The sequence below is a fragment of the Danio rerio genome, chromosome 24, assembly GCF_052040795.2.
Source record: "Danio rerio strain M-AB ecotype USA chromosome 24, GRCz13ab, whole genome shotgun sequence".
Taxonomy (NCBI): Eukaryota; Metazoa; Chordata; class Actinopteri; order Cypriniformes; family Danionidae; genus Danio; species Danio rerio.
Window position 1 is genome coordinate 25,518,196 of NC_141044.1, and position 20,278 is coordinate 25,538,473.

The 20,278-nt window shown below is 36.2% G+C and overlaps 1 protein-coding gene and 1 long non-coding RNA gene across 10 annotated transcripts in view; one reads left to right on the plus strand and one right to left on the minus strand.

The window, feature by feature from the left end:
- The window catches only part of ctnnd2a (catenin (cadherin-associated protein), delta 2a), a 640,689-nt gene that overhangs the window by 328,121 nt on the left and 292,290 nt on the right, over positions 1-20,278 (minus strand). For 6 of the 9 annotated variants that reach the window (XM_087309485.1, XM_087309483.1, XM_087309484.1 and 3 more), the window contains 2 exons: positions 18,186-18,379; positions 7,975-8,539 (listed from right to left, as the gene is read on the minus strand). In XM_087309485.1, the coding sequence (XP_087165611.1) occupies positions 7,975-8,539; positions 18,186-18,379 (759 nt within the window). The remainder of the gene's footprint in view (positions 1-7,974; positions 8,540-18,185; positions 18,380-20,278) is intronic. The other 3 variants (XM_087309489.1, XM_087309488.1, XM_087309490.1) reach the window with 1 other exon arrangement.
- LOC147838043 (uncharacterized) lies at positions 3,504-4,530 on the plus strand. The gene is made up of 3 exons (XR_015524962.1): positions 3,504-3,553; positions 4,355-4,371; positions 4,483-4,530. It is a non-coding gene; the product is annotated as an uncharacterized LOC147838043 (long non-coding RNA).

Below are 20,278 nucleotides of genomic sequence, written 5' to 3' on the forward strand. Positions count from 1 at the left end.
TTCTAGTTTGAAATGACATGTTGCAACCATGTTCCTAGCATGAGTTGACATGATGTTGCAACTGTGAATGAATATGTTGTTAGCAAGCTACAAACATGATTTAGCATGTAACTAACATGTTATTGCCACACCACACAACACAGCCCTGCCCAACACATTAAACACCCTTCAGAAACCACGGAAGCATCACAAACAAAGTCACCCATCTATGCTAAGTAACTGGTTTCAAATCTAATCAGCTTTCGGTCAGTGCTCTGGTGTGTGGACTGGGCTCGCTCTTTTCACTCCATGGCCAGCATGCTGGAAATAGCCCATTGTCGGGTACTGGTGGAGGTGTACAGCCACGGGATGCCGGACTTTAATCAAACAGACAAGCGGGAGAGGCTGTGATGGCTCAGCTTGGGCTGAGTGACAGTTTGGCTGTTTCCCATTGTGCACATGTTTCCCTCAGCAGGTTTGATGAAGGCCTGACAATGTGGCAGGTAATATCCAACTGTAATCAACAATACCTTACACAAGTCCGCAATAACCCTGTTAAACGGGTGATTTAGAAAGACTAGCAACAGGCTCCTGCTCTGAATGCAGCTGCATTTCTGGTTTCAGCATAAAACAAAAGTATAGACTGAAAGAAATATATATATTTTGAAATTGTTTCTCAATTCTTTCTAAATCTCACAATTAAAAGAAACTGTTTAAAAGTGAAATTTTGAAGTAAAGCGAAGCTAAACTCTTTGTCCAGCTGGAATATTTAGCCTGACAGGTCAGTGGCTCCCGCACAGACTCCTATATAAACTCGAAAAACTGTTCCCGCTGGTGCTGGAGTGAAATGCCTCAGACTTAATGCCAAGGACTTTTAACTAAATGTCTGATGCATGTACAGCAAACTATTCTGGAAACACTTCCACAGTCATTCACTTACTGGATGAATCTGACCTAAATTCTAAGAGATGTACCAGTTATTTAACAGTCAAATGAAGAAAGCTGTCACGTTTACATCAGTAACGATAAAAACTCTTCAAGACTTCATGCCAGAATCTTAGTATTGGAGGCTCATAAACTTTTTAAGAGTTTAGCTTGAGGCACATTAAGAGAAATGTAAAAGACATGTTTCTAAAAGAGACAGGTTTCCCTCAGCATGTTTGCTGAAGGCCTGACAATGTGGCAGGTAATATCCAACTGTAATCAACAATAACCTTAAACAAGTCTACAATAATCCTGTTAAATGGTTGATTTAGATCAGAGATATCCAAACTTTTTTCTTATAATGAGCCAAAAATTAACCTTGATTGAGGGCTATGGGCTGAATATATCCCAAACTGAATATACATTTATTCCAAACCATATTACATTAGATTTACTATGGGCAATTTTCTAATTTGTTTGCTAGTTTAATTCTGAATACACTAGACGAGCCTTTGCCTAAATTTGCTGCCAATCACTTGAGCATTGTCCTCTGTCCTTTACCTGTGAAGTGACAGTATTTACATTTTAAACGTCTGATGTATTAAAATATTTAAATTCTGTTGAATTTTTTGTAGCTCAGCAATAAAACAAAGAACCAAAATGTTACGTTAAATTTGAAATGACGATATCTGTTAAAGGTATTTGCATAAAAGTGTACACTATTACATAATTACTTTAAAATCTCACAGTTAAAAAGAAATATTAGATTAAAAGTGAAATTGTTAAATAAAACAACTAAATGCTTTGTTAAACTGTTTTATTTAGTGTAGAAATATTTAATTATAGTTTTTATTGATATTTCCTATTTCACTATAAGCTTTTGTATTTTTGTCAATTTTATTAGGTTTTTATTTTATTTTACAATTAGTCAAATTAATTGTGATTAAGTGTTATTATTATTATTATTATTATTACTTTTACTATTATTATTATTATTATTACTGTTTCTATTATGTTCATTCTTATGTTTTTTCAAGTGTTTTTTTTCACTTTAGTTTAGCTAGAAAGAATCACAAAACAACAATGTTTAACAAAATCTTTATATTTAAATTTTTTTCTTTTAAGTTTCTTATTAAATAAATTAAGCAAAATGCATCAATCTCCACAAAATATTAATGAGCAAAAGCTGCTGAAATTCGCCGTCAGGAATAAAGAATATTTTAAAACGCAATAATCACAGAAAACAGATAAGCATTAATAATCTGTGTCTTTCAACACAATAACGCATGCAAATAACCTTAGAAGTGTGAAATGGGATGCTCTCAATTAATAAAAGGAGATTGTTTCTGTAAGGCTTAACTCTGATAAATGGAAATTGAAAATCAACAGGCAATTAATGAAGCTATTAAACCCAACACACTGGCGAGTTTAAAAGCACTGCTCTTTAAAAGCCCCAGCCGCATCAGTATTTTTGTTTTTAATCAAAGACTGCTATTTTGACCTAAGACTGACTGAGAGTATTTTCAGCACAAAGATGTATTATGGAAAAAGTAGCATGTTAAATACAAAAATAGCAACAGTAATAACAATAACAGTCCTGTATGGTATATGGATGAAAATAAAATGAAATTGTTAAAGCATCTCTTTGATGTCTAACTGTGGTGTGAGAATGAGTCTCCATTTCAAAGTGTGATGTTCCTTCAAAGGATGAGCTGAAGTCTCTAGACTTAAGGGGCTGAATGCAGGGATCAGCAAAGAAAGCATGCATAGGAAACAAATGTGCTTCCCTGGGCGCTTTCTATATGTGAAAACTAAAATGAGAATCATACAGCATTTGCCTGTTTGCCATGAAGTTGTGTTTATACACCCAGGTCTCATGGGTTTTTACCTAATTCTGATAACAGTGAAGCTACTGATGTTCGGACTTTGATGTTTGTTAGTAAGTTTTCTCTCAGTGTTAGAAGTTATCAAGTTGAACGTAATGTGTCCTTTCCACATATAATGCTTTAAAATAAGAGTTAAACAGAAAAACATAGATAAGTAAAGTTTGCTGACAAACTTTGAAGTTGTTTGTAGAAATTACTCTGATTTAGCAAAAATTAACAGATTGCTAGCATGTTTTCAGCATATTAATGTATTGTTTGCATGTTCTCTAACATTAATTATCATGTTGTTAACACATATAGCATGTTGCTAGCAAGTACCTACCATTAACATATTATAAACATGACCATAACATAACAAAAATTACCATGTTGTCAGAATGTTCAAGTGAATTAGCATGCAGCATAGCATTTTCCCAAGCAAAACAAGTCTGTTTGATGTATAAATTAGCTAGCGGCTAACAAAAATGTCCATGTTTTTAACATTGATTATGCTGGTAGCATCCCAACAAACACACAACGTTGCCTCAACGTAGCGACCTTCCTACAACGTTGTACCAACCTTGCAAAAAGGTTGAGGATTCTACGTTGTTGCTAAAGGTTGTCACAACGATGTCATAAGGTTGCCATTTAAACATCACGAGGGCCGCATACTTTAGGTTGTGCTTAGGTGGCGTGGACAACAACTGTACAACATTTACTGGTTACAGCTGAATCAGTTTAAATTTCAACAAGCCGTCGTCTCATTCATCAACGACCGAGGAGACGTGAGTATTGTTTTATTTCTTCTTGCTAAATAAGATACGTAAATCGTGAATATTCAAACAAACCTACGATTTCGACAACAATCTGTTCCAACATTACACACACACACAAAAGCCGTAATGAAGTTATTACGAGCGAGTAACATTTCAGCATTCCGTTCACGGACGGCGACAACATTAAAATCATTATGTTAAATCTCTCGATAAATTATTTCCTGATTATTTACCTACGCCTTGTCTTTAGTCAAATGGACAATAATGTTTTTAAAGTTAAGTTTTTTCCATATCCATTGTGATCAGTTAGTATGATACTTCATCACACGAGCCGACCCACTTTTTACAAAACACACAAAACAACTTTTAAAAACAAAACATCTCTGTGTAGATTGCGTCCCGTTAAAGAAACAGTTCACTCAAAAATGATATGTACTCACGAATTATTTGCTCTGTAAATAATAAGTGATTCCAAACCTTTAAGTTTCTTTTTTCTGTTGAACACTAAAGACTGTAAGCATTTGCTTTCATGGAAAACACTGTGGAATTAAATAGTTACAGTTTTCCATCTTTATTTAATATATATTCTTTATTGTTTAGCAGAAAAAAAGCTAAATAAGTTTGCAACAAATAAAGGATGAGGCTAAAATGGCAGAATTTAGAGCTATCCCTATAAGTTAAAGTATATAAATTAATGTTCATATGCCTAATTAATATAGATAGTAATTAAAAGGTCTGCTAGTCTAAATTTCTATTTTGATTGGTCTTTTGATGTTTTATTTAAAACCCACTCTTTTCTTTGCTCAACAGGCTATTTTCACATGGAGGTAATCTTCTATTGATAATTTCTGGATTTTAAGTATGTGTAAATTGCATGAAACTCAATTGTTTAATCACTCACTGTTGTTTTCAAATTACTCATGTAACTTGTCTTTCAGAATGTTTTCAGCTGTTGAATTCACCTCAGATCAGTGTTGCTGTAATTCATTTATGAAAAGAAGAATTGGATAAGGTAAGAAGTATACTACTCTATTTACTATTAAATGTAGTTATGTTACCTAAAACAGCATGTCCATAGTGTGGAAAATAGATCATGCTTATGAAAAATTACTTTATTATTTTGTACAACTGTTATTGAAATGACACTAAGTTTAACATTCCATTTACAGCGAGCAACGCCACAACTACAGGGCCTGTTCTTTCTCTTCTCATAATTTAAGTAAGTATTCGGAGACTAACTCTGACTTCTGTTAACTCAAACCTGTTTTCCCTGTATCTCTAAATTTATTTAATTGTATGTAATTTTGGTATATGATATATTATTAAAACATTGAAATAAAGTAGACTACATAATTGAGATTTTATATGTAATGAAATTACAATAAATGTCTGAAACTTCAATAACTTGCTAGTCATAGTCATTTCCTGTGTAGTGCTGTTGTGTCAAGCTCTGATCTGTCCTCTCTTGTTAACTGCCTATTTTGACTTTTGTCTGCTGTGGATCTCTGAAGCTGGATTATCCGTTGAATTTGTTTCTTCCTCTGACAGTTTTCTCCATAAAAACAACTACGACTGGTCTTCAGCTGCGCTCCCCGGTCTGCTGTATTCTCCAGTCCAGAGTTTCACTGCCCAGTGTCTGAATTTTAATTTATATATTTATTTAAAATTTAATGATTTCTTGTTTACTTTTCTTGTTTGTTTACCCTTTAGTTTAATTATATATATATATATATATATATATATATATATATATATATATATATATATATATATATATATATATATATATATATATATATATATATATATATAATCTAAACTTTTTTTATACTGTTTGCTTATAATTAGATACTGTATGTGTACTGTATGTATTAAATGTTGTGAAATATATAATAAAAAGTTTGATTATATTCATTTGTGTGGCATTTTTACAATTTAAAGTTTACACATGCAGTTGTTAAATTAAATAGGAAAAATAAATGAACAATATTTCATATTAAGCAATACTGGAAAAGAATTGCTGCTTATCCTGTATTCTAGGCAGTATTGATAAACTGCCACAAAAAAATATTAATACAAGTAGTAAGAACGCCGCCTCGCGGTTGCTGAATGTCGCACGACAACGTTTGCTACAGCCTTCTCACGTCTTACATTTCTACGTTGTGACAATGTAGCGAGCACGTAAGCGGCAACGTTGCCTTTAAAAAAATACAACGTTGTGCAGACATCGCTACAACGTAAATGTGTTTGTTGGGATGACTTTACATCTTCTAGCATGAATTACTAAATTGTTGTCTTGTTTTAACATTAATTGGCTTGCTGCCAACTTGCTTGTTCTAACTATCATGTTGTAATCACATATAGCATATTGCTAGCAAGTTCCTACCGTTAACATTTTACAAATATGATCATAACTAATGAAAATGACCATGTTGCTAGGATATTCCTTAAGCAGCATCGACTAGCATTTTCCCAAGCAAAACGAGTCTGTTTGACATATAAATTAGTTTTATTATTGATTATGTTGCTAGCATTAGTCAACAAGTTCTAGCATGAATTACTATATCGTTGTCTTGCTTTAACTTTAATTGGCTTGCTACTAACTTGATTGTACAAATTAATTTTCAAACTTTAATTATCATGTTGTAAACACATATAGCATGTTGCTAGCAAATTCCTACAGTTATCATGTTGCAAACATGGCCATAACCATAATGAAAATGACCATGTTGCTACAATGTTCCTTTAGTGAATCAGCATGTAGCATCAATTTACATTTTCCCAAGCAAAACGAGTCTGTTTGTAGTAGAAATTAGCATTACTGCTAACAAGAATTAGCATGTTAATATCAAATAACATCAAATATGTTGCTATCATGAGTTAACATGTTTTAGCATGAATTACTTTATCATTGTCTAGTTTTAACATTAATAAGCTTGCTGCTAACTTCCTTATAGTACAAATAATTTTTAACACTATCATGTTGTTAACACATACAGCATTGGAAGCAAATTCCTACCTTTAAAATGTTACAAATATGACTATAACCGTAACAAAATTGACCATGTTGCTGGAATGTTCCTTGTGTGAATTAGCATGTAGCGTCAACTAGCATTTTCCAAGCAAAGCAAGTCTGCTAGTAGTATAAATTAGCAAGCTGTTAACAAGAATAAGCATGTTTTAAATCAATTATGTTGCTAGCATGAATTAACACGTTCTAGCATGAATTACTATACTGTTGTCTTGCTTTAACATTAATTGGCCAGCTGCCTACATGCTTGTACGAATTAGCATGCTGCTAATGTTTTCCAGCTGTAACCATAGCTGAAAGTATGTATTAATACATTCTTGTTTCAAGAATTACCATGTTTCTAGCATATTGCTAACATACATAGTACACACAGACAGCCTATTTCTAGCAAGGTGAGAAGGTGGGAATATTGCTACAATTAATTAGCATGTTGTTATGTTCAAGACTTATTGGTAGGTTTCTAGTTATAGTTAGTTTGATGAAGGTTTTGAATTGTAGAATATTTTCCATAGTTTCTGTTTTGCAAAAAAATAATACACATACATAATTTACATACAAATAACAAAATTATTTAAATTGTATTGTTTAGTTTTGGTTCGCTAATAGCCATGGCAGTAGTTCCTGTTTCAACTTTAGTATCATATCAGAGAGTGGCTCATGTTCTCACCAGTAATAGCCAAATTGCATCACCGCACATTTGAATAAAGTTACACTCAATATTGTGCATATGTTGCCTCATTTAACCAGCTCTCAGATAAAATGAATGCCGTCCGATCACATCAAATCGCTGTCAGTGTAGATGCTCCTTCACTTCAAAGCTGATCAAAATCAATTATACATATTACACACACTCCACCAAGCAGACCTCAAATTATCTGCAAACTCTGCTCTTTATAATGAAAGTGAAAGTTGTGACATGTGGCCAAGTGTGGTGTCACATTCTCTGAATTTGTGCTCTGCATTTGACCATCTAACTGCACACATACGCACACTAACTCACACAGAACCTGTGAACACAGCAGTGAGCAGCCACGTTTGTTGTGGTGCCCAGGGAGCGGTTGGGCGGTTGTTGCCTTTCTTAATAGTTTCGCCTCAGTTGTGAAGAGCAGAAGAGAGCATTGTACTTTCACTTTAACCCCTTACAATTCCTGCCACTACTGAGACTCAAACCTGCAAGCTTTGGATTACAAGTAAAGTTTCTAATCATATAATCCGAGTTGAGTGTTTCACAAAATATTAATTTCCGGATTATAGGAAGTAATGGACTTGTACTGTTTTCTTGGACATATTTCATGCTTCAAATCCATCCAAAAAGAAACACCCACTCCATTTTAGTGTTATTACCACAACACAAAAGTCCCAGTTGGCGAGTCAAAGAGAGGTCAAGAGTTGTACTCACCAGCAAGGCTGCCCGGTCTCTGTAAAGTGGCAGTTGCGTAGAGTTCGTGGGATATCTTGTACTGCTCAGATGAATGCACCAGCCTTTTGGTGGGTGAAAGCGTGGCGTATGAAGCCACTCCTGTGGTCTGCAGCTGCTGATAGATTGGCGATGCGTTATTGGGCGGAGAAGCTAACCGGTGAGGAGAGCCTGAAGCGTGAGTAGCGGGCGATCCTCCGATGCCCACCGCATTGATTGGTGAGCTGCTGCTGTAGGATTTGGCGAGCCGACCGGGAGAAGGTTTGGGGGAGGCTGAGGAGGATGAGGAGGGCAGGCGCTGGGTGGTTGCGTAGCCAGGTGTATCGCTCGCTGAACCCAGACGCTGCAGTTTGGTTGGGGATCCGCTGGCCGCTGTGGACTGCATTGAGTTCAGGGGCGAGCTGATGCGCTGGGCAGGCAGAGTAGAGCTGGAGTAGTACAGGCCCGGGCCGGATGCTGCAGACGAATGCTGGGAGTCGGACAGGCCAGCGCCATGGCTCTGAGAGGAGTCGCCCGCAGCTAACTGGGCTGCACGGTTAGATGTCACCTGTAAGGAGAGTGAGATATATGAGATAAACAATCATTAAACTTGAAGCTTGAGTTAATACAGAAGATGTATGGAGTAATTTCACTTATAATCTGAAATAAGAATGAGCTTTATTGGCAAGTGGGTTTTTCACAGACAAGGAATTTGTCTTAGGGTGGTTTCCCATCTGTGGTTTGGTTTATTTGGTCCGGACCAAGGGAAACAAATGATACATTAAAGCATTTTTCAGCTGTTTTTTGGGTCCTTTTCACACCACACCGATTGCTTTGGTCCGAACCAGTTGAAAAGAACCAAAATGCAGTCATGTGACAAAATCCACATCACTCATTGGCCAGAGGTTGTTGAACGTATTTCCTAAACTGTTTTTTGATTGGTCAGAAGTAAAGTGTGGGAAAATGCCAATGAAACTCCAGCAAATAAACAAACCGGCTGACACAAAATGCTACTTTTACTATGGAGGGACGACTGCGCTGGCTGATTGTATCCCTGGTCATAGTACACTATATAGCTTGTATACATCCTTTTAGACAAACTATACATTTCGAGTATGAAGTGCGGCTGCAGATGGAAAGCAATGTTTAAGTGTGTTGTAAACGTCGAAGGCGCATCGCAATTCACTTGAGGAGGAGGCGTGAATTAATTTAGCTAAACTGTGACATGGTCATCTTCTGGAAATATTACCAATGATCCATCACTCTTTTTTACCATTTCTCTCCCTCTCCCTGTTTAAAATTGTTGATAAAGTGCTGTCAACAAATATTTTTGTTGCGCATCAGACTACGTCAGCTGGATTAGCCCAGAATGGCGCATTACTTTTTGAGGTTTGGGTCTGTTTAGTTCAAATGATATTTTCACCACAAACTTATCACTGCAGGGTTCGTTTGAAAGCGTACCAAGACCACCTCTTAAAGGAGGTCTCGGTAAGCTTTTTTGGTATGCTTTTGGTGTGCACTCGTGTGCGAATGCTACATTCACACCTGCTCAAATGAACCACACCTAGAGCGAAAACGAATTCTAGTGCGATTCAACTGAACTAAATAAGGCAGGTGTGAAAACACCCTTAATGATAGGACCTTTCAGAACAGACAGTACAATAGACAAACATAGCGCAGATTAGAATAAAATTAAAATATGTACACAGAGTCGGAAATAAATATTGAATACCATTTTTCTCAGAAAACATAATTATAAAGGTGTTGTTGACTTGAAATTGTTATCGTATGTTGGTAACAACCAAATAAATTCAATATGCAGAGAAAACATAACTAACTTAGTATACAAATTGAGTTATGTGTAATAAAATGAAATCACTCAGGGGAAAAGTATTGAACACATAAAGAAAGGGAGGTGTAGAAAAGCTGTGAAAGCCCAGACCGCAGCTGAAATATCTCAGTAGTTATTCAGCAACCCTCTGCCCTTTGTCATTGTAAATGAATATTAGCTGCTTTCGTCCAACATCCACATTATCGATATGATGAATATGAAACCAGGGTGGACATTTTAGCAAGACAATGATCCAAAACACAGCCACCCGACACCAAAAAAACATTTTATTTAAAGCACTAAATACATCTCAGTAGTTCAGTGCTTTCTCCTTGTGTCATTCAATAGTCTACACCTAACTCATTTTTCAGATTTTTTTTGTTTTGTTTTAGTTTTATGTTTGTCTGTTTTGGGTTTTTACTTAAATCTCAAATTCCATGTCAAAAGCTTCTTTAGAAATATTATTCCCAGGTAAAAACGTTCAATGTTTAAAATTTATTTCCCATATCGGAAATAACACTAGTATTAATGACTAGAGAAAGATTAATTGTCCTGTATACAGAGCGCAATGTGCATATGTGGTATTTAAAGGTGGTTCAGGTGGGAAATGACCTGGGGGAAAAACTGTTCTTGTGTCTGTCTGGTGCACAGTGCTCTGTAGTGATGGCCAGAAGGCAACAGTTCAAAGAGAGAGTGGGCAGGGTTTCAGGGCTCCAGAGTGATTTTCTAACCCCTTTTTTACTCTGAACATGTAAAGTCCTATGTAAAATCCTACCGATTGTCATACAGGATACAAAATACCCCCAAACATTCTTCAAAATATCAATTTCATTAAGAATTAATGTCCGTTCAAGATCTGAAGGACATGAAGGTAACTGAATGACCATAAAAATTTAATTCCTGGATGAATTATCTTGATTAATGGATATTCAGATAGTAATATATGGGACAAGGTCATAAATCCTGATCTGAAATCCTTTAAATGCATAATAATTCCCTGGAGAAACAGACGCAAGATGTTTCCGGAACCAATAAAAAAGCATGTAAATGGAAGTTATTGCATAAACATACAGTACATATGCCGCAAATCCTCACGGGATCACCACCCTCATGTCAATGAATGTTGTATCGTCCATAATTCAGAAGGGCAGGCGTTCACAGTCACACACATCCTAATTAATGCTGGCACAGTTCCCGTCATTTAGAAAGACGCTTTGGCATGTGAATAAACATTTCTTCCTTTAGATTCCTCATAATCACCATGATGATTGTGGGTGATTACAATGAAACATTGGTTCCACTGTTTCTCATTTACTGAAAGCATGAAACCTGATTATTCTTATTCAGAATAAATTAGGTTATTTTTAACTGCCAGTCGGTGCAATTTCCAGTGGGGGAAAAAAGAGAAGCTTAGCTGCTTTTTTTCCCTTCATTGCATTGATATCAGGTAATAATATTCAAATAGTCTGGAAAGTTGAATAAATATGAGCCCAAGGTCTTGCAGATGGAGAAAATGATTGTGCTGGATAAGTGTGTGACATTTAAAGCTAAACTCAGCACTGTCTGACTGTTCTTAAAGATTCTGCACCACCTACGAACAATCTCTTTTTCAAGAACAGTTTTTCCACGGTTGAGAGTTCTCAGCTGGCCATAGGCAAAATACAGAACATTAGGGACACTTTTACTATTGAGATGAAAGGGACTTCAATTTTCCTGAATTGGCCTAAAATTTTTGGTGATCCCGATATTTCCATGTAGAGCAACATTTAGACAAAATGATTGAAAAAAAGGTTTAACTAAACCAAACCTAACATAGCAAGAGCAAATATGTAAAATAAAAAATAAATAAAATAACACGGCGGGATGGTGGCTAAGTGGTTAGCATGATTGAGCAAGAAGGTCACAGGCTCGGGTCTTGAGTTTGTGAAATACATGCTTCAGTCATTTATGTATTTTTTTAATTGCATCTAGTTTAAATAAACATATTTAAGTTGTAAAGGGGGCAATGCGGTGGCACAGTAGGTAGTGCTGTCGCCTCACAGCAAAAAGATTGCTGGTTCGAGCCTCGGCTGGGTCAGTTGGCATTTCTGTGTTGAGTTTGCATGTTCTCAACGTGCTCGCATGGGTTTCCTCTGGATGCTCCAGTTTGCCCCACAGTCCAAAGACATGCACTCTAGATGAATTGGATAAACTAAATTGGCCGTAGTGTATGTGTGTGTAAATGAGTGTGTATGGGTTGGCAGTTCATTCCGCTGTGGCGATGATGAACAAAAGGGACTAAGCTGAAGGAAAATTGATGAATGAGGTGTTTTGAGAGATATAGTAATTTGACCAACAATATCCTCTGATTAGCTATTTCAGACATTACTGTTGGTCAAACTATACCAACTGTGTCTAATTCGACTTTAATTGCAGGCTATATGTAGATACAAACACCTATTCTAGGGGAAAATAGACTTGTGAACACTTAGGATGTTTACCTGCCCGTTTCAGACTGTTGAATGATTTTTTTCTTGCATAGACTGATGTGATCATGCATTCACAAGTGTATGAACCATTATGTATAGGGATGGTCAAATGTATATTTATATTTTATATTTTTATTATTATTATTATTATTATAAATAATATTATTATTATCAAGCATTAATTAAAGGTCAATTTTCCCAGCCCCCCTGTAATTCACACTGTAATTCACATGAGACCTATCTGTATGGAGTTTGGATGTTCTCCCTGTATCTTTGTGGGTTTCCTCCAGGTGTTCGGCTTTCCCCCACAATCCAAAGATATGCTATATAGGTTAATTGGATGAACTAAATTGGCTACAGTGTGTTAATGTGAATGGGTTTTGTGGCAGAAAGGGCATCAACAGCAAAACATATGCCAGTAGTTTATCCCACTGTGGTGACCCCTGGTAAAAGCAGGGAAAAAGCTGAAAAAAGTGAGTGAGTGAGTGAGTGAGTGAGTGAGTGAGTGAGTGAGTGAGTGAGTGAGTGAGTGAGTGAGTGAGTGAGCGAGTAAGCGAGTGAGAAAATAAAATAACAATTCAGTCAGCGAATAAAATTAAGAAAATGGCCAGATTGTTGAAGTGTGTAAAATAGGAATAATTAAATGAATTAATGAATAAACAAATAAATAAAACTAAATGAATTGCTTTGTTTTACTAATACTTTAAATGCCTCATAGAATGAGTAAATGAGTAAATGAATGAATGAATGAATGAATAAATGAATGAACCAGAGAACAAACAAACTAACAAACGAACGAATGAAGGAAGGAGCAAATGAGCAAACCAACACACGAGCGAATGAATGAACAAGCAAACGGACGTACGTACGCACGTACAGATTGACAGAAGGACAAAAAAACGGATGAACGAATAAACAAACAAACGGACGAACAAACAAACAAACTAACAAATTTTTTTGTAATGAACAAACGAATGAATGAACAAACTGAAAAAACCAAACATATAATCGAACCAATAAACAAACTTTTTTTTTTGTAAAATAACACAATCAAACAACAATATTATAGTTCATTTATTTTTCTGGGACACTTTATTAACAATATAATAGATCAAAATTAATAATTTTTTTTGAATTAATAAATTCCGAGGGGAACCATCATTAAAAAGTTCTCCTGTGCCAAATCTCAAACCACTTTGCTTGTAACGATCTTTTATTTTCAGGAATATGCTGATTCCTGATAAGAGTTTAATAAATCAAATGGAAGAGACGAACAAATCCTCTCAAGTTTAAAAAGATTGGATTGTGAAGATTTAAATAAAGGCATTTAAATAGCTCAATATCATGTTATACCGAGGTGCAATTATACCATCATTCTTCTGCCAAAACCTTTATCTTTCCATCTTTTCTCACTAAAACGAAGAATAGCATCCTGGCACACAGAGAGAAGAGGAAGCCCTACTTGAAGAGACTGCTACTGGTTCCTGATGTGGATGAATTATTTAGAGTACAAGAGGTTTATGGCGTTAAAAATATCTACATAAAAGCACCTAACTGATGCGTTGTGTTATATAAACCCATCCCGGAGCAGACAAGTCCTCTTCAGATTACCCTCAACAGAATCAACCCAACAGTCCACGCAATAACACAAGAGAAAGAAAGGATGCTGGAATAACAGTAAAAACATTAGAAACTTACAGAAGCTTAACTGATAAAAACGTGACAGTACAAGTGAGTGTTTAAATGCTTCTAGGTGTTTTTAAAAAGAAACCAGAAGAGTATTGAATGTTTCTATTTATAACATCTATTGGAGTGTTAGGATTGTAGCCAATCACATCATGGTTGTTGAGCATGTGAATACAAAGGCCAATTAGAAGTGGTTACAATTGTCAGGATGTGCTCTATTCACCTTATACTTCGTGTAGGAGCGGGCACAGCCATTTGAATCTATTTAACTTGAGACTTCTGCTCTCATTCACTTCCGTTCATTTTTAGATGTTAAAAACAGCATGTTACGCTGCTAGATGTTGCAAATGGATATTTTGTTATTATATTATTCAGCTTTGTCTGTCATGCAAACAATTGTTTGTAGAGCGAGTAGTTTGACCGTTTACTGCCATTTATTATTATTAAGCAATTCACCCATAGGCAACTAAATCGGAAGTTCACAAAATCACAAATACGAGCACACTTCCGCATTGAAGAATAAGCTCAATACTCTAGAGCAGTGTTTCTCATCCATGTTCCTGCAGGACCACCAACTGAATATTTCCCATGTCTCTTTAACAGAGCACTTGGCAGAGACTGAAGGACCTGTAATGAGTGTAACAGACATTCAAAACATGCAGAGTAGGTGGTCTTCCAGGAACATGGTTGAGAAACACTGCTCTAGAGTATGTTCAGCATGAGCGAGTCATTGCATTATAACAAAATAATTAGAAATATGATAAACTGGCATGCTAATAAAAAACTAAATCATTTTTTGCTTTTAAAAGATGTCTAAACATAGTCATCTTGGCTAAAACAAGGCTAAATTTGTCAGTGAACTTCTAATAAATGACTAAGAATAGGCCAAAACAAGACTAGTCATCAAATAAACAGAAATGAATGACTACACATACTGTATAAAGTCTGTCTAATCGGTCTATTTGACCACTAGTCTAGTTCTGGGCTATGTCTATTAGATTTTCACTGACAGCCCAAGTTTAGTCTTGTTTTAGCATAGCTGTCTACCGTTCAATGTCTATTAAACAAAAAATTGCTTGCTGGTGGTTCTTTCTAGCACATTAAATGTACAGTTATTGTTAAATTTTGCTGGTGAATTAAAATATATGTTTACATAGTAGTTTACAAAGCAGCCTTTAAGGGAAATAGATTCGTCTTTTATGCTCGAAAAAGCTATGCAGAGGTTTTACAAATATGGCTGCAGAATGATCAGACTTTCCTTGAGTGTTTTAACATCAACAAAGTATGAACACAATTTAAGTAGTAGATTTATCTTGCAATAAAACCAGATTTTTATTTCACTTATTAGTATAATGAAAGTTTGGTATGCATAATTATAATGAAAGCTCGGTGAGCATAATTATCCTCTCAAATGAAAAGTCTTTCATTACTTACTCCTACCCTTGTGTCATTCCAAACCATTATGACATTTGTTAATCTTCTGAACACACAAGGGAGGATACTTTTTAATCAAATCAGACATTTCTGTCCTTCATCTAAAAGCTGTTCATGCAAAACTCTTCAATGAGATTCAAAAATAAATTTATAATGGACCGAATGATTTAAAGTCTTCTTAAGAGAAACAATTGTTTTATATGATGAACAGACTTATTTAGTCATTCATTTTCCTTTGGCTTTGTCTCTATTGCAGAGGTTGCCACAACGGAATGAACCGCCAACTATTCCAGTATATGATTTACGCAGTCCTTCCAGCTGCAACCAAGTATTGGGAAACACCTATACACACTTATTCACAAATTATGGACAATTTAGTTTATTCAATTCACTTACAGCCGATGTCTGGACTGTGGGGGAAATTAAAGCACCCAGAGGAAACCCACGTGAACATGGGGAGAACGTGCAAGTTTCACAAACAAACGCCTACTGGCCCAGTCGGGACTCGAACCAGCAACCTTCTTGCTGTGAGGTGGCAGTGCTAACCACTGAGCCACCATGTCGCCCAACAGATTTATTTTAGGCTTTTATTCACATATAAACGTTGGAAAGCAAACAATGTTTACAGCACCCAAATTTGATCCTGGAAAGTCGAGCATGCTTGCTTGCTGCTTGAAAATCAATGCGATTCATTTGAACTTCTGCAAAAAAACAAAAAAAGAAGACATTTGTTTGCACGTCAAGCAGCTTTAGATGAGCTTCTATTTATGTTAAAAGTCTAACTTTGCGTTAACACCGAAGACAGTGAGAGCATCAAAGCTCGCTCTGGCCGCCCTAGCGACAACGCTGTGTGCCTTCACAGCTCCGGTGATGAGAGTATCAAAAATTTATATCGTATTTAAAGGAGTCGTTGCAGCATTATCAGCAAATCAGTTACATTTCCACATAAAACATGCATTATAGCTAGGGCCAGACAGAATCTGTGGACGTTTTTTGCTATTTCTGCTGAGAATTTTGATAAAAATCTGCGGATTTCTGTGGAATTATTTTGGGAGTATCTAGCGGAGTATCATAACTTACACTTTAATATATTAAATAAAAAGTAATAAATTACTGAATAAAAACTGAATAAATTCTGATTTACACATTTACTCAAGTAAATAAACAGAATTTATAATGGGCTAAAAAACTGCAGAAATCTGCGGAATTCTGCGGAAAATCTGCGGAAAATCTGCGGAATTCTGCGCGTGCAGATTCCGTGTGGGCCTAATTATAGCATGAAAATGCTGCACATTTTCTATCAAATTCATTTAACAATGGAAGATCAAGTTGTTGCGTGTGTGCTTTGCTCCACTTATCCAATATGTGTCCATATATCTGAAATTTTCTGAAGCAGTTTTGTACTGTCACATGAGATTCACTCTTTTTAAAAATAAATAAATAAATAAATAACATTAATGTACATCAATAACTCGCCAGTCTCTTTTTTCAATGCATGTCCTGCATTGAAATATTTGAAACCTTTGAAATAATCAAACCTTTGGGAACAAATGTTGTTGGAACCAAATTTCACAGGACTGTTTTCTCTGGACTGTTACATGGTCATAGCTCAGTACCATAAAGTTAACTTGATTTAATTTCTCCTTAATGCCCACACCAGCAAAGATGAATTGAAAATGAATGACTTCCGGCTACTTTGATGCTCTCGCCACTTTCAGTGTGAACGCACAGTTATAGATTTACATTTCAAGCATTACAGTTATTGGGTCGCAGACATTCTGTGGAAATCATAGATTTGCTTAAAATATTTGTAGTTGTGTTCTATTTGGGATTAAAACAACATGAATGTGAATAAATTATGACCTAATTTTCATTTTGGTCACACTAATTTGGTTACCACAGAACCATGAACTTGTCAAAATTCAATACTGAAATCTTGCTACTCTGAAAGCACTACCTGAAAACAACACATTTAATTCTTTCAGTATACAAAAAAAAAACCTTCCAAGCAAGAACAAAGTGTTTCTTTACTGAGAAACTGCCTTAATTTAAAACAAGAATGTTTTCAAAGAACCTCCACAGAAACCTCCCCCCTCGACTCTTTCAGAAACAACTACTGAGGGTCTCGAATGCTGGGTATCTTTCATTAAAAGACAGAGGGCCTATGTGTTCATTAAAAGTGTCAAAGGATGAGAGAGGGAAGAGAACGCAAGGGTGGGTGAGCGAGCCAGAGAGGATGTGCCAGTGTCAGCTTTATCGTGACCAACCGCTCAGCCATTTCATCTGTCATTTGCATGCACTAAACATCCGGTTAATTAGCGAGCACGGAAGAAAACTGAACATGGTCTGAACACAAACCGTACCTTTTTCTAAAAAAAAGGGGAACATTTCTAGCTCGTAGCAGGTGCGCAAGACTCATTTAAAAGAAATGAAAGTTGGGAGAAACCGCCCTGCAGGGTTTGCCTGTAATTACAGTCTCATCAACAGGGCACAATTTAACTCCCCGGATAATGACAAAGTTTGCTCAATGCAATGCAGTACCACTGGCGTCTGCTAACAAATGCTTGGGTCTTGCAGTTAATTGCTTTAATCAGGTCTCCAAATCACTTTTTAGGCAGCAGCTTGAAACATGATCCCAGCTGGAGCCCGGAAATCATTTTGTGCCAGTCCCAAAAAAAAAGAAAAAGAAAGCGCAAGCACAAGCAGAAGCCACTACATCCCGGATTTTTGGCGGAGAAAGAAATAGGACTGATACAGATACTGGGAGGAATAGAGGAAAGAAGAGCAGCTCTTACCTGGTTGTAGCTGTGCACGGCTCCTCCGGGCTGGCCGCTGGAGCGTGGAGGGGGCTGAGGCTTCTGGGATTGCGGTGCGGACAAGCAGTCGCTCAGGGCCAGGGTCTGATTACTGTGGTAGCTGGCGGAGTACTGGAGGGAGCCCTCTGGGTTCGAGCTGAGCTGCAGTGAGCTCTGAGAGAGCAGACTCGGTCCTGTGTGCAGAGCGAGAGCAAGAGCGAGAGGGAGACAGAGAGAAAGAGAGAGAGAGCAATTTCAGCAAGGCAGCGATGCAGCCCTCAGCCTAGCAGAAATGGCATACATAATTTATTAGAAGGGGAGGAGTGAAATAGAGAGAGGAGCAAAGAAGGAGCGAGCGAAAGACAGCGCGAGAGATGGGGATTAAAATGACAAGAGAAAACCCAAAAGCGAAAGAGCGCGCAGGAGAGAGAGACCAAGAAAAATGGAGTGTGTTAATGTTTGCGTGTGTGTCAGCAAACAACTGAAGAAGACTGGGGATGGGCAGGAGCACCATCAATCACTATCAGTCAGGAAAAGACTAATGGTGTGGCGACTTTTTACATTTTAACTACCAAACATTTAAGACAGACCCCTAAGGTATGAATATATTATACAATACACTTTATGTTATCGTATCTGTACTTACAATCTACTTACAGTAACTAAGAGATTACTGTGTTATATAACATAACCGCATTGTGTACAGCAGGGGAGACCAAACTTTTTCTTATGAAGGGCCAAAAACCAAACTTGATTGAAGATTGTGGACCGAAGGTAAAAATAGTTTCCATGGCTAATTAATTTTATAATGTTTAAAAATGACTAGAAAACATTGCTTTATATTTACTAATAGAGTATTTTTTTTACATTTATTAAATAAACTTATTACAGTAAAAATAAAACAATATCATTTCTAACAGAAATACACTATTTGTTGCCTTGATTTGCTTACTGAAGTCCTCTATCTGTCGAGTGACAGTATTTATATAAAAAATCTGATTAATTTACAACATTTTATTAAAACATTTATTTTGATTATTTTTGTAGTACTGCAATAAAACACATAAAACTTTACATCAAATTAGAAATGATGATCTCTGTCATAGGTGCATTAGACTCAACCTTCACCATCAGTCTCACTTTCCTCTCAGATGGGATAGTGAGCCAAATCAAAGGTTACAATGGGCCAACTTTGGCTTGCAGGCTGCACTTTTTGCATCTCTGGTTTAAAGTAAGGTTCTGTGGTAGTTTTGGGTACAATATCTAGCTATTACCAAATTTATGTCAGGATTGTGATAAGAATAAAGTATGTACATGTGAACTGTAAAATCAAGAACGACAACAAGAGCTTAATTTAAAAGTGCCAACTTTTCTCATTTAACTGTATGTGTCATGTGACTAATATGTAAAACAACACACCATACACAAAATGTTTTACAACAATGTTTAAACAATGTCATAATCAATAATTCATTCATTTTCCTTCAGTTTAGTTTCTATTTTAGAGGTCACCAAAGCTTATTTGTATTTACATAGTAATAACCTAAATTTCTACAGACAGCATTATTTATTTGATCTATTTTATTACTGGACTTTTATTTTATTACATTCAATTCATTAATATACATTTTTCCCCGAGGCCACAAAGTTTTTTTTATTAACACAGTTATACATTTAATTGACATCATGTGTCCCCTTTCTACAGTACCTTTCTCTCCATTCATCTGTCAAATACTTGAGCAAACATAATGAGTAAATGTTCAGCCCTGTCAGATGACAGAGATAAGCAGCAGTATATTTGGAGAGCGGCTGCAGGCCAATCTGACAGAACAATAGATTATTATCAGCAAATCATCGTTTATCAAGATTTCTATCAAACCTGTAGCCTTCAGCGAGCCCATGTTCAGTCTATCAGTCTCTATCGCGGATTAGCTGCTTACTGTGAAAATAATGATTTTTTTTTCTTTCTCCCCATACTGTGGCTTTAAAAACAGCTTGAGTCGAAGCATCTCCGGTTTCTCAGGAGGAGGATGTTGTCTGCTCTCTTTGCACTATGCAATAATCTATGGCTCCTCTATCAGACAGATCCATCA